The sequence below is a fragment of the Exophiala oligosperma genome (assembly GCF_000835515.1).
Source record: "Exophiala oligosperma strain CBS 72588 unplaced genomic scaffold supercont1.8, whole genome shotgun sequence".
Taxonomy (NCBI): domain Eukaryota; kingdom Fungi; phylum Ascomycota; class Eurotiomycetes; order Chaetothyriales; family Herpotrichiellaceae; genus Exophiala; species Exophiala oligosperma.
Genome location: NW_015622825.1, coordinates 1,526,132 through 1,547,618, shown reverse-complemented (window position 1 = coordinate 1,547,618; position 21,487 = coordinate 1,526,132). Strand labels below are relative to the sequence as shown.

Genomic DNA, 21,487 nt, shown 5'->3' with positions numbered 1-21,487 from the left:
AAGTGTTTTTTCACTCTGTAAGTCTGCCTGGCTTGTGCAACCCTCCCTGGTGACCCTGGTGACCTTCCACTCTCTCAAAGTTGCTCGTTTGGTGCATCTTCCAGCCCGTGGACAACCTGCCCCAGCCGTGGACAAGCTCTCGCAGCCGGCGGTAACATCCTTGTCCAGGAAGGAGGGCAACGAGACTATAAATCCTGATTGGCACTTCATCTTACAGAGCATGCGGCTGAAAGAATCAACAGGAAAAGGGTCACGCGAGAATGGCTCAGCTACACGGCTGGGCTGCCCACCGCAGCAGCAGTCACAGGCTATATGAACTCGATATTCATGCCTGTTGTTTTCAGGGAACGCAGCCATCCATAGTTTCCGATCTCCAATACTTCTTCCATTTTCCAACTCCATTGTCTCCCAGAACGAAGCAAAGTGCAAAGAACTCATAACTTCCAACAAGTGGTTGGGAGGGGGTTGCACATCTAAATGCGATAAAGTGGAACACACCGCACAGCCGTGTCCAGACAAGCCGGCGAGTGGTATCCGCAATTGCCACAGATATCAGAAAATCTATGCCGGCTCCAGCAAACAGAAAGGCCCGCGACCGGGGCATGAGCACAGTCAATCAAACGCGTCCAAATCCACATCCTCGACCTAAGACTTCGAAGGCCAATTCGCCGTGCTTTCATGGATCCTCTTCCAGATAGCGAAACATTTGAACATGTGCCGCTCATTAAGTAGACGCTGGCTTGGCCGTGATTGAGCGTATGCAGGAGCTTCTATAGCAATACATTCACTTCCGAAAGAAAATTCTCGCAAGGCCGGGCATCATTTCATATTTCCGATGGATGACTTTTCAGGGACGCCAGAATCTCGCCAGCGCTCTTGAAGTTTTGATTCCAGCAGGATGAAATCTCGTTTCCGAAGATCAGCCCCACGGTACTTGGGAATTCTCCCCTGGTGAAAAGTTCTTCCACTACTTCATCTTCGCGAAGGTAACTGTAGGGGCGTTCGTTCGTTTCGAGTTCGTAGAGCGACGATCCAAGAGCAAAAAGATCCGTCATCACGGAAGAATCGGTATCTTCAGATCGTGGTAAGTAGTAACCAATGCCCTCCAAACCAGACGCAAGCTTCTTTTTCAGGCCGAGGTTTGGTTGTTCATCGTAACCAGATGAGTTGAAGTCACACAGTCGGACCTTGCCTGTCCCATCCAAGAGCCATTGGTCCAGTCTGAGGTCGGCGTGTCGAACGTTTTTGGAGTGAAGGTAAGAAACGCTCTGGATCATCTGGACACCCCAGATTTCTCGTTGCGAACGGTCAATCTTCGCACAGTTCTCCTTCACATAATCCCTGAGGTTGCCACGGGGGTAAAACTCCAGTTCAATGTAGGTTTTTTGAGGGTCGATAAATGTACACTGTGCGATGAGTGGATGGCTACTACCCAGAATGAGATAGACATTGGCTTCGGTGATGAAGGCATCGAGATTTTGTGCCGTGATACCGTCGTCGTCTTCGTCTAGACGGGGTTCTTTTCTGACTCTCGTTCCGACACGCCACGTTTTTGCACACATCCCCACCATGAGCAGATCACGATCGAGTTGTGAGGACAACGCCATGATCAATACGGAAGTAAATTACTAAGATGTTCGTGCCGCTTTGCGATGCCAGAACTTGGATGAAGAGTTGAGTGGGAAGGAGAGATGCCGTGAAGTATGGGTTCTTCGACTCCAGATATTAATTGTGACATGTTCAGAAAAGGGGGTTTACCTTAAGGGTTACACATAACAAGGGTCTATACGATCTGAAGCCATAGAGCTTTTATTTACACAAAATGCCGTCTTGTTTCAAGGGGTTTAACATTCTTAAAAGGGGCTGGAATGATGGACATACAGTTGATTGTAAAGCCACATGCAAGGAAATAGCACTGTGTAACATTATTGGCGGGGAATTTGTGGCGTTGTTGCCAAGGGATGAACGTCTAATCAATTCCTCCCATAACGTCTCTGGGATGCCTGGCGACTATGTTCCCTTGTCCAACTCCTTTCCTTGAATCGAAGCAGTTTTGCTCCGAACACACGGAGCATGTAACTCGACAACCGAAGACTGGGCAGTCGTCGGTACTTACCAAAATGACCCTCAGTCCACGTTGAAGCCGCCCGACCAGAGAGTAAACGACGGCTCTCGAACATGCAACCAGATGTCACTGCATTTCCTAGGCTTCGCAAATACACCAGTCTTCGGAGTACGCTCACCCAGAGTCGACCTCGAATATGTCAACCGCAAGCTCGAGTCTCTTGCTCATGAGCCACCTCAGATCCGTCGAACATTCTTTTACGACAGATCCCCTCGACGTCCGATCACGCCTCCTTTCCCCGATCCTATGATCCCCTCTTCTTTCTTCCGAACATGGGCTTTACACAAGGGGCAAAGAATGCGGTTCCAAGAGCCGAAAAACGACCATCGATTGAGTATAGACGACGTCAATTATTGGCGTACAGAAGCTCGATACTACTCGTCTTTACTAGAGGATCGAGCCGATCTTGAGCGTCAAAATATTGATGAATGGACATACTGGAGAACAGAAGCGACGTTTTGGAGGGAGGCATACTGCATTAAAGATTGTACTACGGATCGATGGGCTATCCAGGATTCACAGTATTGGAAGATCGAAGCTCTGCACTTGGCAAAGGTATTCAGGAAGAACTCTCGAACCTCGAACATGCGTCAGCACATCTACGATCCGGACTACTGGAAGACAGAGACTTTCCATTACGATGACCTGCTCGAGAAGGCATTCCCGCCTCCCTCTCTTGACTCGGATGACCTGTTACAAAAACCAGCCCTCCAACAGAATTCAAATTGTAAGAAAAGAAAATTTGACGACGGCAAATCGTGGCTGGCGATGTGGAAAGCTGAACACATTAAGCCGTCCGGAGACAGTGTGTCTTCTGAAGTGCCCGCCACAGGCCTCAAGAAACAACGAATGACGAACACCCAGTAGCGCCAACAAAATATCGGTGGTATGCCTGGCTCGGCCCTGCCAATAGAATGCTCACGCGTGGCGCCATGTGAAACTTCCACCACATCAAAAGTACGTCGCTTAGCATCGGGAACGGTTTGACGTGGATCTTTGAATATATAAAGATATTATGTCTTCCCAATATCCATATGTGTTGCAAACTGTCTTTTCATTCAAAATGCCTGCCTACATAGCTGGCCCTCAAAACATCGTGGTTGTCCTTACCAGCAAAACAGATGTAGCATACAATGCTTTGTTCCTAGAACATAACAAGAAGTTTGTCCCCCCTCCCACCGTCATTCTTGATCTGGGAGACAGTGTGGAAGACAGTATGGAGGACAGTGTGGAAGACGATGTGGAAGATCGACACCTCATAGCCGAAACGGCGCCATTACGGGAGACATGGTTTACCATCACTCTAGACGACCCGCCGTATGATCCCTTTGAGGGCTGGGTGTGCGGGAGCGACCCGGAGGAGTGTTTTATGCTGCTCAATGAACAACCATCTGGCGGAGGTATTAGTCAAAAGCATTTCAGCCTGGACTACAACTGGGAGAACGGGTCTCTACTCCTGAAGGACATGTCATCACACGGAACAACTGTGTTATCCAAAGTTTTTGGTAACATTATCTTACTAGGGGAGTCTATCACTATTGAAACGGGTGACATCATTCAAGCGAGTCTTGTACGTCTAGAGGTCTCCATTCCCGACCGTGGATTACAAAAGGGAGCTTATGAAAGGAAGTGGCGCACCTGCCGAGATGCACGAGAACAAGCTATTCCTCGAATCGGCAATGTACTCAAACCGCCGCCGAAAGGTCGAACAGCCTTGGATACCAAACTACTTGGCCTTTCAAGCCCAATCGGCTCCGGGTCTTTCTCTGAAGTGCGTCGAGCTGTTGACTGCCTTGGGAATGTCTTCGCTGTTAAGAGTTTTCGCTTGACCGGGGAATCAAAATACATCCAGTCAGAGCAAAGGATCCTGAGGGAATTGAAACATGTCAGTAGGTCAGCTTGCTTTGAGATGTGCACTGACAACTCTTAGGAGAACATCATCTGTGTTTTTGACGACAAAGTCGTGAACGCTCTGGATTCGGAGAAAACTCCGTATCTCGTAATGGAATATTGCCAGGAAGGCTCCTTGTTCTCGAGAGGTATGTTGACTCCATCGGAAACAACAGTGGTATTAGGGCAAGTTTGCGATGGTGTTCAGTACATGCACTCCAGAGGCCTAGTCCACCGAGATTTGAAACCTAGCAACATCCTCCTCACTTCTTGGGCTCCAGCATGGGTCAAGATTGCGGACTTTGGGCTGGCTCAAGATGAGAAATTCCTTCGGACATTTTGTGGAACACCCTTGTTCATCGCACCGGAGATATGTTACTCCATTGATGATCAGTCCAACTTGGACGAAACCTCTTCCACTATCTCAACCGTGATTCTTGGTACCACAGACGCCTCCCCGAATACAAACAGTACGAAAGAGTTGAGTGCCACATATTCAAACAAAGTCGATGTTTGGTCTATTCTCATCATGCTGTTGTTCTACGCGCGAGAAGGTGACCTTCCCGATGAATATGACATGGCCAACATGAGGCCCTTTCATGAAGAGATCTTGGAATACTCTCAAAAGGCGATAAAGCCGACCTGGACACGCCACATCAATCTGGTGAGACAATGCATTGCGCTCAACCCACTCGAGCGAGCCAGTGTCCAGCAACTTCAGAAACACTTTGCAGACCTTCGTGAGCCAGGAACGACAACGACAATTGGTGTCCGTCACACTTGACCAAGTCTCAACTTATGCGATATGCATGATGTAGGAGGAGGAATGCGAGAAATGAGGAGGATTATGGTCTCTTCTACAGATGTAGCGCCGTCGATCGCGACACGCTCGCTAGCGAACGAAAGGCAGCCTGAAGCCATTTCGTACAAGGCCAAGTGACAACTCAGACCCCTTTCTCAACAATTTGATTCGCCCTGCTTCCCTCTCATCATGTCTCACCCTTGTCCACGACGAGAGCGAGGAGAGGGGAGTCGAAGGATGTGCAAGATACGGCTTCAAACAACTTCGCTCCAAGTCTGAAATCGTGAGAACCGAAATTGAGAATGTTCCAAAAAATGTTTCGTGTGTATCTGGGTACTTTGCTTATGCATGCTTCCGTCAAACAGTTACTCGGCATGTTATTTTCTTTCGAGCGAAAGGTTTTTTTTAAAAACAGGAAAAAGGAATACCTTTCAATTCAAGTACTTGTTGAACCAATCGATGGCCTGCTGTTTACTCTCGAAGAACCCCTTTTCATTGACGTCGTCCTTTTTACCCACGGGCGCACGCACACAGAAGCCGTGCACGCAGCCGTCGTACATTCTGAACTCGTACGCGTATCCTTGTGGATTGGAGCCACCGGGCTCGCCCACCTCGGATCTCAGTGTGGCCTCGACCTTTTCGGCCTCGGTCTTGTTGAACTGCATGTCGTCGGAAGCCACGGCCACGGTGTAGGGGACCTTGAACTTTTTGACGGCGTCGACGATCATCTGAGGTGTCTTGACAATGTAACTTGGGTGACCGTTGAATTGGGCGTCGATGAGTCTGACGGTGCTTCTGTCGTCGGCGCCACTACCTCCCTCCCGTACCGCCTCGGTCGCGGTCTCGACGCACAGCTTCGTGCTGGGCCACGCGCCCCAACAGAACCCGCAGACGCCCAGTTTGCCCCCGGCCGGCAGGTCGGCCTTGACGCCGCGGGCGTAACCCAGGATCTGTGGGTACACCTTCTTCGGGTCGGCGAGGATCATGAAGGGGACGGCTTGAGGGATGAGGGTGATGGCCGCGTAGATCTTGGAGAGGACCCCTCCGATGGTCCAGGTCGGGTTGGGAGTCAAGACGACGTTCATTTTGTCCATGAGGGACGGGGACATGCCACCTCCGTACTATATAATTCATTCACATGTCAGCCCAGTTAGAGTAGGAATACTTGATGGTACTCGGAGGGTCCGGGGTTCCTCTCGTATTACAACGTTGTAACTCGTAATTGACAGGCCAAAAAACAAAAAACAAAAAAAAAACTTACGACGACGTCTGGAATGTACACTGTACACCCCGTCGCCGTGGCATAGTCGTCGGCCAGAATCTTGTTGTTGACGAGTTTCAAGGAAAAAATGTCGGGCAGGTATATGATGGTCGATTTGCTCTTGGACGGATCGCTACCGCCCGCGACGTAGGTACGAACGCCGTGGATGGTTTCGATGGTCCCTCTGGGTTCGGCGTGGTCGTGGGTCGAACCACTGAAACAAGCTGGGCAGGACATGATTTGTCGAGAGAAAAGCTACTCGGATCGATTCGTCATGTATTGAACGGACGCGAATATACGAGGAGTCGTTGGTTCGGTCTGGTTTTCGTAGGACGCGATCACTTGGCTTTTTGGAAATAGTATTTCGGCGCAGTGAGGAAGTTTTTGTCGAGGGAGAATCCCTCTCGTACTAAAGTAAAACCCCCGCGGTGACGGGCGCCGGAGGATGAACAACAGAGACAAAGATTGAAAGAAGAAAAGAATCCGGGGGGTTGAGCTCCGAGGAAGGAACCAGGAAATATACTCGTCAATCAGGACAAGAGGTATTAGAGGATACAATAGTGCTATCGAAAGAAGCTCCTCACTAAGGGGGCTGATGCCTGAAGTCTATCGTGATGAATACGAATTGAAAATCAATCTCGATTTGAGCGGGAACTAAAAACAAAATCCCCCCCCTCCCTGTACGGGTTTACGAGTGACAGTTGCAACCCCCCCTTCATTATCGCCGCCTAAAGAAGGGATGAATATTACTTGTATTGGTGATTGGGAAAGCGTCAAGGGTCGCATTCAAAAGGCCGGTGCACATGTGTGTGTGTGTGTCGTCACCGCGATTCCCCCGTTGTAGCGGGCCGCACATCTTTCGTAAATCGCCCCCACACAATACAATCTACTGAACCCAGACAAACTTGATTCGTCCAAACCGGGCCGGTCTGAAAAAGCTTCGATTTGATAGATGGTCCGACCCCGACTCGGAATCAATGGGCACCGATCGACTTTTCTAAACCATTGGGTTAACCCTTGCGATATCTCTATTGTGCCATTGGCCGTTTTCCCCTTTTAGTTGATTCCCGGTGTTGACGAGGCTGTGACTGGACCGAGGTGTTTTTAACGAGGGACGGGAAAGGTCGAGGTCGAGGTTTGATGCCACTGGAACTATCGTGAAAGGAAAAAAAAGGATCTCCCAGACGAACGAATCAAATACAAGTGTTCAAGATGGTAAGCGACCTACAAATCTTTGATCTATCCTCCCTGCACACACACACACACACACACACACACACACACACACACCAAACAGTTTATTGACGGCATCATTTCGTCAAATCTTCTTCGACGACAGCCACACGCAGACGCAACAAACTTTTCCACCTCGTCGAGCAAAAAGGAAGCCTACGACCAACTTTTGGGGTCGTTGGGATCTCTACTGGAAGGTCAGCGGAACTGGGTGGCCAACACCGCCAACGCGGCGTCCCTGTTGTGGCACCTGTACCACTCCCTCCCGGCGCCGTCGTCGTCGGTGAACTGGAGCGGCTTCTACGTCTTGGACCCGACCGATCCGGAAAAACAGCTCATCCTCGGGCCCTTCATGGGCAAGGTCGCGTGCCAGACGATAAGGATCGGCAAGGGCGTGTGCGGTGCCGCCGCCCAGGGACGAGGGAGGACGGTGTTGGTCAAGGACGTCGAGGAATTCCCCGGCCACATCGCCTGCGACGGTGACAGTAGAAGTGAAATCGTGGTGCCGGTCAGGGATGGTGGTGGTGGTGGTGATGGCAAGGTATGTATGGCACGATGCGAGTCACAACACCCCAAACTCCTGCTGGATCCGTATCCCGCATGCATTGGTGAAACTAAACATCTATCGATCAAAACTCTAGGTTGTTGGTGTGATTGATATCGACTGTACCGAAGTAGACGGATTCGACATCCAAGACCAGATAGGTCTGGAGAACATCGCCGAACTGCTGGGGAAATCGTGCGACTGGTGAGAGTCTTTCTCAGAAACATAAAACGTGTAATGGCGTCACGATTTTGAGTCTTCAATTCTTTTGACATATCTTGACATATCTTCATTCTTTCGTTCTTGCAAGTCCAATCCATGCTGTTGTGGGTATCAATTCGTCCATATGCTATCTAGCCTTCACATCTGAATGTCAAGCAAGCGTGTGTCTGCACACTTCATCGCAGCTGTCTTGAGTTGTCCATGTCAGGTATGCCATCACATTGCTTGAGCTGCCTGTTCCCATAACCAGAGTTCTTGATATCTGGTCTGCGTCATCTCAAGGGAGGATATTGCCCAAATCCACATACTTCCAGGTGCGCTGAATCCTGGAATCTACTCATGCCTTTGCACCATCCTTCCAGTTATTTCCGGCCCGAGAACTCTTGATGATCTTGGTGACCGTCTCTTCAAGTTCATCCCAGTCATCTGTAGCAACCTTCGTCATCTCAGTATTGAAATATCTCTGAATCTCCATCAATTTCTCCCAGTCGTCGCGGTTGCTGATGAAGGTGACGGCGACACCTACACGTCCGAATCGTCCAGTTCGTCCAATACGGTGGAGATATGTCTGAGGATCGGCAACGAATTTACCACGTCCAACAAATTTGTCTGGAACATCGTAGTTGATGACCATAGACACTGACTGAACATCAATACCACGAGCAAGGACATTGGTGGTGATGAGGACTTTGGCATGTCCTGTGCGGAAAGAGTCGATGATGACGTCTCGTTGTGCACCTTCGTAGCCACCAGTCAATGATACAACCTTGTGACCTTCGGCAGTCATGCGTTGTTCAATGGCAAGCGCCGTGTCTCGAGTCTACCGTACTGTTAGTTGCTTGAAAACGAATCAAACCCGAGTACTCACTTTGACGAAGATGATTGATGAGCCGATGGTTAATAAGCCGTAGAACTTCACAAGTACGTCGTATTTGGCTTGATCACTGTCGCAGTCGAGATAAATTTGCTTGATGCCCTCGACCGTCAAGTCTTGATGTTGCAGAGTCATCTGATTGGCGCCAGGAGCGAAGTTCTGAGCGTATTTGATGACTTGGTCGGGGAATGTGGCGGAGAAGAGAATGATCTGGATGCTCTTGGGAAGCATGCTAAAGAAATGTTAGCTGATTGCTGCATATGAGCTCGCTCCTCTGTACACTCACGATTTGACACGAATACATTGGTCACCAAGACCTTGTTGGTCAAGCATGTTGTCAGCCTCGTCCAAAACAAGCACTTTCAATTGTCTGACATCCATGGATCGTTTGCGAATCATGTCCATTGTTGTACCAGGAGTTCCAACAATGACTGAAGCCTCAATCTTTCGAGATCGCGCAGCAGCGTCTTGAGGAACAGCGGCTTCGACAATGAGTCCTGGAACGAATGATCCCATGACCTTGACAACGCCCTGAATTTGACGGGCCAATTCTCTGCTCGGAGCCAAAACAAGTGCTTGGGGTGTCTTCTGCATCTGTTCGGAGCTGAGGTCGATTCGGTGCAGGATGTCGAGTACAAATGCTGCAGTCTTTCCAGTACCAGATTGGGATTGACCGATGAGGTTTTGAGGCGGGTTCATGAGGAGCAGGGGCAACGTGCGCTCTTGGACCTTTGAGGGTTTTCGGAAGTTCATGCTCATGACACCTTTGAGGATCTCCTCCGACCTAAACTTGTTATTATCCAGCTATGCCTTTCTGAGAGTTGTACTTACAGGCCAAGTTGCTCGAACGAAGTAGCAGAATACAATGGGTTGTTGGGGTCAGCTTGAAGGTCTGCCAACTTGACGTTGACTTGGTACGCAGGCTCTTGTAATTGTGATCCACCAAAAGGCTCCGTGGCACCATCGACTTGCGCATCCGCCACAGACGGTTCAGATGCCACTGCTTCGCCCATGTTTGCGGTAGAAGGAGGTTCTTCGGTGGCAGGAGATGCGACCTCGTCGGCCCATGAGGTTCCAGATTTGGGTTGGAAGGAATCAGCTTGCGCCGAGAGTTCAGGTTTGGAGATGCGGTCTGCAAGAGAGCCACCTGCTGAGGGTTGCTCAGACATCGTGAAGAAGGGGGGAGAAAGTAGTGGTTGATGTGATGTGAGTTGTATTGCAAGCGAGTAATGATTTGAGTCTGGTGTTGGAAGGATGAAGGAAGGGTTGGAAAGTTTTCAAGAGGATCAGCCTCCAATGCAAAGATAGTGTTGCACGCAGAAGACAATGGCTCTTGTCTTGCTATTGTAGTGATTCAAAGTTTTCTGCCACAATAAGAGGCGAGGCGGCAATGAATGATTGAGGGCAATGGTCAATAAGGCAACGATGGTGGTGAATTGATAGAAAAATAGCCTTGCACCGCCAAATTCTTTGTTAGTGGCGCAGCTGCGCATTACGATGCGGGGTGTTTGTTCCACGAGCCTCTGGTCACCCCACCGGCCTATAAGATACGCCTATTTTGGTGCCTGAGCCACAATTCCAGGGCGCCCAGCGTCAAACCAACCAGGCAAGACAAGGCTCTCCAATACTAGCAATGTCACCCCGAGCATGAAGCACACTAGGGACACGCACGCACTCAGGCTATTTACCGTGCAATACGGGGCACAATACTTGTCCCCGCCAGATCTTCGGCCTTTCAACCACGACGAGATCACTGCACCACATCACGGCTGCGGAATAGGACAAACAGGCCATTTGCCTGGTCTCATGGAGTCTCGTTGAAACTATGGAGTAGCATGTCTCGTGTCTGGCCGACCTGCCTCCATCATCATGGCCCATGTCGCAACTGTCAGCTTTGGCGCCGAACTCAAAGTACGTTGAGATTCACCAACGGACGCGATTGTTACTGACACGCAGAAGGACGGCTACAAGGCTGTCGACAATTGGGTAAGTTGAGCCTTCGATCTCAAGATCTCACAGTCACTGATAGCCACGATCCAGGTCGGTCTCGGCATCAACTGGCTCACCGAAATCCAAGAATTCTACCAAGAGCGGTCCGCGATCGAGAAAGAATACAGTCAGAAGTTGACTGCATTGGCCAAAAAATACTATGACAAGAAATCAAAACGGTCTAGCAATCTGAGTGTTGGAGACAATCCTGCCCTGACGCCAGGTTCTTTGGAAGCGGCGTCTCTCACCACATGGACGACGCAACTGTCAACATTGGAAGCCAGGGCGAATGAACACGGCAAATTTGCGCAAGATCTGATAAGCCAGGTTGCGACACCGCTGGAGTATAACGCAAGAAAACTCGAAGAGCTGAGGAAAAGCCATGGGGAATACAACAATAAGCTGATCAAGGAACGAGATTCGTCCTATGGCGAATTGAAGAAGCTGAAAACAAAGTATGACAGCGTATGTCAAGAGGTGGAAAATCGAAGAAGGAAAGCAGAATCTGGGTTCGACAAAGCTAAGGCTCAAAATGCGTACAACCAGCAAATCATGGAGATGAACAATGTCAAGAACACTTATTTGATTGGAATTCATGTGACGAACAAGCTGAAGGAATGCTACTATCACGAATATGTTCCGGAGCTTCTGGACTCATTACAGGACCTGAATGAAACGAGGGTGTCGAAATTGAACTCTTTATGGTTGGTGGCGACAACCCTCGAGACGAACACCCTCAAACGAAGTATTGACCATCTATCACATCTGGCATCAGAAATACCTAGAAACAATCCTAGTCTCGACAGCAACATGTTTGTTCGACACAACGCTGTACAATGGCAGGAACCATCCGACATGGCATTCGAACCATCTCCGGTCTGGCTGGATTCTGACAACATGATGACGGATGAGACGTCGAAGATCTTTTTGCGCAACATCTTGCAGAAGAGCAAACCTCTTGTTAGCCAGCTCAAGACTGATTCTGCACAAAAACGCCGCGACCTCGAGAATGTCAAGAAAGCTAGACAGAATATTCGAGAAGGCAAAGACAAGCGCGATGAAGTCTTGTGTGTGGTCTCACAGTTTAACGTGCAGGAAGAATTACACGCAATCGATCGAAAACGATTGACTGCCGAAGTCGAGACGTCGACCATAACATCCGTGGTAGGCGACCTCAGTATGTATGGAAAGAGTCATGCATTCAAATCGGAAACATTCAAAATCCCTACAAACTGTGATCTTTGTGGAGATCGAATATGGGGTCTCAGCGCCAAAGGCTTCATTTGCACTGATTGTGGATTTACATGTCATAGCAAATGCCAGATGAAAGTCCCTGCCGATTGTCCTGGTGAACAGACCAAGGAAGAAAAGAAGAAACTGAAGATAGAGCGACAAGCAGCAGCGTCTGTGGCCGTCGAAGCTCCAGTCCCCAACGGTCAAAACTCGGCTCCGACGCTGACCAGGCAGGATACAATGAGCAGCCTCTCGTCCGGCTATGCGGCGAGCGCCACACGCTCTGTCTCCGGGACCATTCCAAGATCCACGGGCGAAGAATTGAGCTCCCCCTTGACTACGATAACCTCGAGCTCCGCCTCAACCTCTGGGGCTCGGCGGAACCGGATAGTTGCTCCTCCGCCCACCACTTATGTAAGCGCACCTTCGGATTCGGCTCTGAATGGGAGTGGCCAGAAAAGGGGTAAAATGTTGTATGCCTACGAGGCAAGGGACGACGGTGAAATCTCTCTGCCCGAAGGTACGGAATTCAAGATTGTGGAACCCGATGGTCAGTAATCCTATGTTTTTTTTTGCTTGCCTCTTGAACCTTGTTTTGGAGATACTGATTGAATCGATATCAACAGATGGTGGCTGGACAAAAGTCCACGCCGGCATGGGTAAAGAAGGCCTGGTACCGACGGCTTACCTCGAAGAGTTACCTACGCCTGCGAGCACGCCGGCCCAGGAACGGCCGCCGTCACTGTATTCGAATTCGAGTGCGTCGCTGGCGTCTTCCAACATGGCGAGTGCCGGCAGGAAGAAGCAAGGTCCCGCGGTGGCGCCCAAACGCGGAGCCAAAAAGGTGAAGTACGTGGAGGCGTTGTATCCTTATACTGCTCAGAGTGACGCCGAGTTCGACATGGCCGAAGGCGAAAAGTTCATCTTGATCAGCATGGGCGGCGGTGATGGATGGGCAGATGTCGAAAAGAATGGTGAGACGAGAAGTGTCCCGGCGAATTACATACAAGAGATCTAGATGATAGAACCTTGTTTCTGAGAGCGAGCATATCACTACTACTTGGTACAACGTCCGACGTCTTTGGTCTCTCCTTTTTTTTGGACCGCCTTTACAGCCATGTTGCCTAGAATGACTGTTCAACAGATGGACTCGTAGTTGCATTTTCCCGCTTCTATGTGTGAGGAAAGGTTGTGCCATTCCGGTTTTTGTACAAAACACTATATGTTCAATTGTTGGATTTTGTGTGTTTTACCAGGTATCTAGAATATCTTATGCTTTACCCGTCGAACCCATCCAGTCCATGTACTGCTCAATGGCCTTTTGCATGGCGTCGGTCCCTTGCTCGATCAACGAGGTGAGTGGGGCGGTGCCGGCTTTTTCTTTCAGTACGTCGATGAAATGATCGTTCATGGCGTCGTTGAGGTTACACTTTGCGATGCCGCACTCCATGACTTTTCGGAGGAGGTCCTCCTTGAACCACTCCCGCCCGGCCCCGTGGAGAACCAGGTGAACCCTGTCTCCGACTTGTTTTTGGATACTCTTCAACCGGTCGTACTCGAGTTGGGGTCCCTTGGGCCCGTACTTTCCGTGGACGTTTCCGAAGGCCGGGGCGAGCCAGTTGATGCCCAGGCTCACAAATTCTTCTGCTTGTTCGGGGGTCGTGAGTAAACCTTGCATGTCCGAAACGTCGGCCACGCCGTCCTCGCCACCGTCGATGCGACCGGGTTCGGCCTCGGTGATGATGCCCCTCTCGTTGCAGTACGCCACCAACTCCCGCGTCAGTGCAAAGTTCTCCTCCATCTCGTAGTGAGACATGTCGACCATGATGCCGTCGAACCCTCCCAAATCGGCCGCCCGCCTCACGATCTCGGGCGTCTGCGCGTGGTCCATGTGAACGGCGACGGGCACAGAGGCCTTGTCGGCGGCTTCGGCCGCCGCGTGGACCAGTAACCCGTCGGCATACGTCACGGCCCAGGGGAACAGTTGGATGATGACGGGAGACCGCTTAGCCTCGGCAGCGCGCACCGACGCGATGATGGCTTCGAGGTTGTAGCAGCACATGGCGGGCACGGCGTAGCCTCCCGCTGCGGCCGCCGAGACGATCCTGATCGCTCGGTTTTGGCTGAGGTCTTTGGATTTGGCTGCTGCTGGTGCCATGATGTGTCGGAAAAAAGAATGTGTCGGGAAGTGGTCGCCGGTAGTTGGTATCAAGGTGGTGAGGTGGGGTTTGTTCGTATGTTTCTACCTTGGAAAGTCGAAGAGGTTTTGCTTCTGTTCCTGGTGTCGTTCGAGAATGATGTTTATTCAATTCTCTTCTTCTGAAAACTACACGAGACCAAGAATGTACGTTATTGTAGTGTAGTGCGGTTTTTCTGCTTTTATTGACGTCGAAATGGAGTAGAGAAGTCAGTACGGGAGGGTGTCGGTCATTTCTCCGACAATGGCCGAGTCCGTTCCCCTCCGTGTCAAATTTGGAGGCTTCCGGTGGTTTCATTGGGCGAGTTTAGAATCTGGGCATCTCGGCGTTGAACAATCTTCGAGATGGTTCATATTCATTGCCCCAAAGATGAGAGAAAGCCGTGAACCTAAAAGAGAAAATACCAAAGAACGCTGCAGCATTTGCAATTGCAAAAGAATATCGCTACCGATCTCGTTCCCAGGTGGCGCTCTCATTGGCGCCATCACGTGAGCCCCCCTGCTGAGCCCCTTTATGCAGACTGCCTACTGTACGCCATCACCCATTTATCGGGACAGCCGTGGACATTTTTATATACTGTACCTAAAGGTGGATTCCTCTTCGGTTACATGAGCGCCCTTTGCAGCTTCACTAGCCGCACAATGCCTGTATAGGGGTCAGATCATCAGCGTACTGTTTGGCCAGACGACATCACTGTACACGGATCTGTCTCTGTTTTCACAGGCTGAGATTTTTACACGGCCTTCGTGTCTGTGGATACTTTAATCTTCAACAACTTCTCAGCATTGCGATAGGCAATGTCCTCCAACATCTGATCGCAGACCATTCCGCTTTCCTTCAACAAGTTCAAAAAGGACGCGCCCCATTCATTTCTCGAGAAAGGATAGTCCACGCTGAATAAGATCCGATCAGGCTTACATTGCCGCAGTAAGGTGGCCATCGGTGCTAGTGTGAACATGCCCGAGGTCGTGACCCAGATGTTCTCGTCCCAGACTTGCCGGAGTTGGCGTTCCAGCTTGACCCCAGCCATCGGCCACTGTGTACTGGAAATCCGACAGACCCGATCGAGTTGAAACGGCAGCATCTCACCCATGTGGCCAATGATCATCTTCAGACGAGGGTGTTTATCGAAAAGGCCCGCCGCGAAGAGCCTGAGAACGTGAAGTGCGGTCTCCGAATGCCATCCCCAGGCGTGTGTAGCCAGTGTCTGGGCTACGGCGTCGGGGTAACTACCTTCGCACAACAGTGTCTTCGCCTGGTCGTTGTAGGTAGGGTGTAGGTAAACAGGGACATCGAGTTCCTCGGCCACCTGGAACACCTCCCAGAAAGATGGATGATCGTAGAATTGACCTTCGGTATTGTTGTCGATGAGAGCACCTCTGAAGCCGAGCTCGTCGACACATCTGCGAAGCTCGGCAGCTGCTTCCGACGGATTCTTCATAGGAAGTGTCGCAAAAGCTGAGAATTGCTGCGGCCAAGTAGCGACCCTCCAGGCGAGCTGGTCGTTGACTTTGACGCATGTCGGCAGGTCCAGAGCGATCGAATTGGCAACGTGAGACAAGACCTGCAGAGTGATGCCGGACTCCTTCATGGAATCGAGTCTGACATCGCCGACTTCTACGAGATTGGCTCTGCAACGCCGCAGGACCACTGACCCTTCGTAGGGGTCGACTATCTTCGCGGCATCGTATACTTCCACTACCGCGTCCGCAAGAAAGTGCTCTTCCAGGGCGATGACAGGAAACGAAAATGGCATGTTCAGGTACAATATATCCAACTCAAGTGTATTGAATGAAGCTCGACGACCTTTCCCACAAGAGGATACTCAATTTGGTCGACAGTATCAAATTCAGCGAAAGACCAAATTCACAAAATGCTAGCCAGAACTGTTGAGAGCTTGAGAATGCGCCTACTGCAGCTCACCAGACTGCCTCGTAACATTCTGCTTCCCGGCCCATCCTCCATACTCCACAGTCTCCATTCCGAACCACCATCCCCGGATTCGACAGCATCGGATGCAATTGATTCCGGCCATCAGCGACGTATACTCCAGTTTACTGCAGAGATACGTCGTTTCGGTAGCAATTGTAATGAATGGCCCGAGGTTATTCTGCCGCCTCTGTAACTGTTTAGTAACATATCTATTCTCTAGTAGACGTTCGGTTGATCCTCAGCATCCCAGGAGCATTGAACACCGACATCGTTTTGATGCCGAGACAAGCGCGCCGAGGCTAGCATACAGGTGGGAGGATCTGCACCCATGGCCAGTACTTCTACATATAGTCAGACTCAACGAGCAGACCAGATCTTTTTCCAAGGTCCACCCATGGTACTTCGGCCTCAGCTTTCGCTTTTTCTTTGAGATGGGTGAATTCATAGAGCCTCAAGACCAGAAACGCTACTCGGTTCCTGTAGAGGCGCAGAAGCTTTTCCTTGAGCAGGTATTGCTCAATCCCCAGATCTCCAAGCATCTTCCAGAAGAACTACTACACGCCGGTCACAAAGTCCGTTTCACGGGCAGTGACCTGCCCAGACTACCAGTAAACTGGAGAGTCGCCGAGTCCTCAGCGGCCCTCCATGCCTTGGTTGCGGTATTGGTGGGCTTGTTAGTGGAGAAGAAGTATGGCGTGGATGCTCCAGAAGTTGAAATCAATACGTATGTTTGGTGTAAAGCCTGGCAGAGGGCTGTTCGACAGGCTAATACCTATCAGCGACCATGCCATCCTTTATCCGTTGTCGTTATTTCTCTGGACGATCGATCCTGAAGGGGAGAGGATTGAGGCGACCTCTGCAGGGGCAAGACTTGAACAATACATACCAAACACAGATCTGCATAGGAGGACAGCCACCCGACACCGGGCAGTGACAACGAACATATATAAATGCGCAGACGGTAGGTGGTTCCAGCTTCACGGATCACTCAACCCAGACCCAGTTCTCGACGCAATTGGACTTCCCCGCGAGCGAGACGTCGATAACGTCGAACAAGCGAAGGCATTATTCCAAACAAAGATAGCAACCTTTGGCTCTTCTGAGATACGCGAAAAGATGGTGGCAGCCGGACAGCCTGGCGATGTATGCAACTCATTGACCGAGTATCTTGCCTCGGAGCAAGGCAAAGCAAACTCTCATGTCGGCCTCTTTGAGCTGAAACATCATCCTTCCAACCGTCAAAAGCCCGTGTGGTGGGCTGCCACGAACGACACAACTTCATCACGACCACTGGCCGGCCTCAAAGTGATTGACATGACCCGCATCATTGCGGCTCCGGCGGTCACTCGGGGCCTGGCAGAGTTGGGCGCCTCGGTCCTCCGCATAACGTCTCCCAAACTTCCCGACTTCCACTCGCTCCATCCCGACCTCAACTGGGGCAAGTGGAATGCACACCTTGATTTCCATCTGAGCGAGGACAGGGAAACCTTGAAGAGCCTGATCCTGGAGGCAGATGTGGTCGTTTCTGGATACCGACCGTTTGTGCTGAAGAAATATGGCTTTGACAGGGATGGGATTCTGGAGCTCGTGAGTGCCCGCAACCACGGCATCATATTCGCCCAGGTAGACACTTATGGTTGGCACGGCCCGTCAATGGAGCGACCGGGGTACCAGCCGGTCTCGGATGCCTGCGTGGGCATCTCGCATGGCTTCGGGAAAGCCATGGGTCTGGCAGATGGCGAACCTGTGACTGCCTTGTTCCCGACCTCGGACTACTCGACGGGCCTCGCGGGTGTTGCTGCCGTTCTCAGTGCCTTGATCCAACGCGCGCAAGTTGGTGGCAGCTACAGCATCGATCTGGCCTTGAACTACTACAACAGGTGGCTCGCGCAGTCTTGCGGCGAATATCCTGACGACGTGTGGGACCAACTTTGGGCAAGCTATGGCAGATTTCAGTTTCGGTCGGATCAAGCCATGGAACATACCGCACCGATAATTCTGAAAATGATGAGAGACAAAGGCTGTCTGGAGGAGCGCTTCTTTCAAACCATACACAGCGGCGCTTTGGGTGTGAACATTCGCTGCGTCGCCCCGGTTATGACCTTTCCAAACGGTGAGATCAAGCTTGGATTCAACGTCGGCGCCCGAGGAAATGGCCTTGACCAAGCGCGTTGGCCTATGGACTTGACCTCTGAGGTCGTCACGTAAATGGACAAGCCCGAGTAGTACGAGTCGAAACTTGGACGAAATGATAGCTTCTCCGTTAATCTGAACGTTCCCGATTATGTAGGGCTCGAATCTCTTTCGAATTGTTGGCCCAGTGATATCCATAAGCCAGTCAGTTCAAAACCGCGAGGCAGAAACCAGCAAGCCTATGTTGGAAATCCACACGCTTCGCATATCAGTACTGCATAGACTTCATTGGAATGGAGCATTATTCAGCCAGGTCATGTCACAGAGATCCATCCACAAATTCGAGGTATCGGTGAAGTTTAAAGGGCCCGGTGAGCCTGGCATAAGATCACCCATCTGTAAAGCTGTGCCATATTCTTGGCCTGGGTCCTGCAACTGCGCCTGCATCCCGTCTCGCGATCCTCCCTCAGCAAGCCGAGTGTCCCACCATAGTGGACCGGTGCTCATTGTGTTTGAAAGACCTCTCTCTAGCCCGAAGGGCATGGTAGGGTTGTGCATGTGGGGAGGTTGTGACAATAATGGATGCGGGTGGTATAGGTTGGTTGGCTCTTGAATGCGCTGAGTCCTGAAAGCCGAAGGAGTGACTTGAGAAAAGAGCACCTCTATCGAAGCGGAATACGTTTTGGCCTGCGGACTGTACGTCTCGAACCTCTTCAAGACTTGGATGACATTACGGCATGCCTCAAATATCACCGTCTCAGAAATGCCGTTCAGAATACCAGGATTGATCCTAGCCACAACCATAACACTCGCTGCGGTATAGATATACAAGATACTATACCACCACGCTGGTATGATGTCTTCGAGGCTGTCCGTGGTTGTTTCTTGGATGGTAGCGTTGAAAAAGTCAATCACCTCCAGCGCCGTTTTGACACACAGAACCGAAATTTGCAAAGCCAATTGCCAGGGCATCATCTCCTCGAGGGACTCCTTAACATGACCAGCTCGCGAGCAAAATCGAGAAAGAATAGGCCTCAACATCAAGAGGCGTATATAATGGTCTCGTAGCCACAATGTGTTGGATTGCCGTTGATGGACTTTCGATTTATGTACATCCAGGGAGGATCGTAGATGAAAGGGGAGGCCAGACCTCCAAGACCTTAATTTCTGATCGATCTCGGCCAGGTAACCCACCGTCTTTGGGCCTGGAGCGCCAAAATAGAGGACGTATGGATCATCGCTACCGCTAGTCTCGGAAGGAGAATTGTACAAAGTCATCAGAGTCTGACTGATTAGCTCGTAGTATTTGAGCGACTCCACGAAGAAGTGGCATTCCTCCTCATCTGGGTCAGCATCGGATAGGCTCGTGAAGCATTTGCATTGCTGAGGATCATGACTGAGAGGCGGAGGAACTTGGCTTGCCGCGTTGAACGAAATAATCGGCTGTCGGCCGAAGGCCAGGGCGAGCACCCGGTCCATAAAGACACACCCGTGCCAGATCTTGCGCAACGTCTCCCGCCTTTTCAGTGTTGGGGCGTTGGCACTTGTCGAAGCACGATCGAGCCCAAGGCTCTGTGCAATGCGGATTGCCAGACCCACATAGACCCAGCATTGCTGAGAATCATTGGTGCTTTGCAAGTAAGACCCCAGCAGCAAGAAGCATTGAATGGTCAGTGTTGATCGGCTTTGAAGGACCGTGAAGTTGAGGCTTTGCTGGGCCCGCTGATAGAATTCACCAGCTCTGCTCAATCTTCGTTTGGAATGTTCGGCAGGATCCAAGATGGTGGCAAGGCTGAACATGATATTGATCATGCACAGAAAAATCCGATCATCATCTCTCAATGGCTCACCAGACCAGAGAGCCTCGTACCTGGCATCGAATTCTTCGCGTTCGAGAATTGGAAACAGGGTTGCCTTGAGATGCCAATAGATCGTAAGAAGTCGATCGGCCTCTCGTCGGTCAGGAAGAGCCCGCACAATGTCGACACTTTGGTTTCTCTTTGACCGCCTATCTGTACTAGAGTGAGAGGAGATTGCTGGAGACTGTGTGTCTTCAATTTCCGACAGCCCTGAGCCTGCTTTATTGGCGAGGATGGTCTTGATCTGGCGAATGAAATTGTTTGCACTCGAATCCCAGTCGTTACTTTTCTCTTGCCACCCTTCATCAGCCAGGCCCATCATCGCGTTGACTTTGTTGGCTTCATCATCTACTGCGCTTTCCGGGGGTGAACTTTGTTCAGGAGGCTCAAGTGCTATCCTGCCACCGCCTTCCAAGTCTTCAATCCTGCGGCGCAATTGAAGGATGTCTTCTTTGGAGATGCCAGCACCTCGATACCTGCGCGAAGTCCAGACACAGTCTTTGCCACCGCCGTGTATCTTCGCGCAGGGGGTGCATACTAGAGGTTGTCAGTGATCTGGGCGGATTTTTTCTAGCTGGTCTTGTCGCATGCTGCTTGGCATACCGTACGGTTAGACTCACCGGGTTTCTTTCCATCACATTTCACCTTCCTGGACCGACACGATTCACATGCCGCTACGATTCTGACTCGTTTGGCTGGTCTGTCTTCGTCGGATCGTTCTCTTCCAGTCCAACCTTGCCCAGCCATTACAGATATCTGGAACGGCGCCCTTCCTTGAAGCAGTGCCAGCTCACGGAGGCAGACTGACCGAAACTTGGTTCCGTGATGCAGGACGGCGATGTTCGCTATGAAAAAGTACGGCAAAATTGCTCCCGGTGAGGTTCAAGTGGCACTGACGCTAACTGCGGAGGGTGAATGTCTAAAGGCCGCCCCTCTTCTTCGTGAACTGGGATGATCTGGGGCAAATTGAACGATATGTGGATCCGGCGTACACGCGGTGGGTGTTCGGTTAATTTGCTTCCGCAACCGCCACGACCATCTTCTCCACGGCTGAGAATCCTGCAATTGGGATTGTTAGACTCTACCCCAGATTCAAAGCGAATCCCCAGACTGAGGCCAGGCTCCAGAAACACATCCGAACCTTTCAGCATGAGCTGAAGCCGAATTGAAGTACATATATGGCATATATGAA

General features: G+C 50.8%; 7 protein-coding genes across 8 annotated transcripts; 4 read left to right on the top strand and 3 right to left on the bottom strand.

Moving 5' to 3' along the window:
- Positions 1 to 2,188: 2,188 nt before the first annotated feature.
- PV06_08489 (uncharacterized protein) lies at positions 2,189 to 2,992 on the top strand (the record flags this gene model as incomplete). The annotated part of the gene is made up of 1 exon (XM_016409828.1): positions 2,189 to 2,992. The coding sequence occupies one exon, from the start codon at positions 2,189 to 2,191 to the stop codon at positions 2,990 to 2,992; it is 804 nt and encodes a 267-aa protein (XP_016260136.1).
- Positions 2,993 to 3,140: 148 nt separating this feature from the next.
- On the top strand, positions 3,141 to 4,799 carry PV06_08488 (uncharacterized protein; the record flags this gene model as incomplete). Its single annotated transcript, XM_016409827.1, has 2 exons — positions 3,141 to 4,010; positions 4,056 to 4,799. 2 exons carry the CDS (start codon positions 3,141 to 3,143, stop codon positions 4,797 to 4,799), a joined length of 1,614 nt encoding a protein of 537 aa, XP_016260135.1.
- Positions 4,800 to 4,931: 132 nt separating this feature from the next.
- PV06_08487 (uncharacterized protein) lies at positions 4,932 to 6,676 on the bottom strand. The gene is made up of 2 exons (XM_016409826.1): positions 6,079 to 6,676; positions 4,932 to 5,938 (listed from the first exon to the last, which is right to left on the bottom strand). Exons 1-2 carry the CDS (start codon positions 6,313 to 6,315, stop codon positions 5,249 to 5,251), a joined length of 927 nt encoding a protein of 308 aa, XP_016260134.1. The 5' UTR covers positions 6,316 to 6,676; the 3' UTR covers positions 4,932 to 5,248.
- Positions 6,677 to 7,075: 399 nt separating this feature from the next.
- PV06_08486 (uncharacterized protein) lies at positions 7,076 to 8,098 on the top strand. Its single transcript, XM_016409825.1, has 3 exons — positions 7,076 to 7,293; positions 7,418 to 7,852; positions 7,953 to 8,098. Exons 1-3 carry the CDS (start codon positions 7,291 to 7,293, stop codon positions 8,061 to 8,063), a joined length of 549 nt encoding a protein of 182 aa, XP_016260133.1. The 5' UTR covers positions 7,076 to 7,290; the 3' UTR covers positions 8,064 to 8,098.
- Position 8,099: 1 nt separating this feature from the next.
- PV06_08485 (uncharacterized protein) lies at positions 8,100 to 10,360 on the bottom strand. The gene is made up of 4 exons (XM_016409824.1): positions 9,783 to 10,360; positions 9,238 to 9,735; positions 8,946 to 9,183; positions 8,100 to 8,897 (listed from the first exon to the last, which is right to left on the bottom strand). The coding sequence occupies exons 1-4, from the start codon at positions 10,118 to 10,120 to the stop codon at positions 8,415 to 8,417; spliced, it is 1,557 nt and encodes a 518-aa protein (XP_016260132.1). The 5' UTR covers positions 10,121 to 10,360; the 3' UTR covers positions 8,100 to 8,414.
- A 280-nt stretch (positions 10,361 to 10,640) lies between these two features.
- Positions 10,641 to 13,307, top strand: PV06_08484. 2 transcript variants are annotated; one of them, XM_016409822.1, is made up of 4 exons: positions 10,641 to 10,862; positions 10,911 to 10,937; positions 10,992 to 12,723; positions 12,800 to 13,307. In XM_016409822.1, exons 1-4 carry the CDS (start codon positions 10,821 to 10,823, stop codon positions 13,189 to 13,191), a joined length of 2,193 nt encoding a protein of 730 aa, XP_016260130.1. In that variant the 5' UTR covers positions 10,641 to 10,820; the 3' UTR covers positions 13,192 to 13,307. The 2 variants fall into 2 exon arrangements, with proteins under 2 accessions (XP_016260130.1, XP_016260131.1); XM_016409823.1 differs by lacking the exons at positions 10,641 to 10,862; positions 10,911 to 10,937 and having other exon boundaries at positions 10,969 to 12,723.
- A 43-nt stretch (positions 13,308 to 13,350) lies between these two features.
- Positions 13,351 to 14,586, bottom strand: PV06_08483 (uncharacterized protein). Its single transcript, XM_016409821.1, has one exon. The coding sequence runs from the start codon at positions 14,329 to 14,331 to the stop codon at positions 13,444 to 13,446; it is 888 nt and encodes a 295-aa protein (XP_016260129.1). The 5' UTR covers positions 14,332 to 14,586; the 3' UTR covers positions 13,351 to 13,443.
- Positions 14,587 to 21,487: the final 6,901 nt, after the last annotated feature.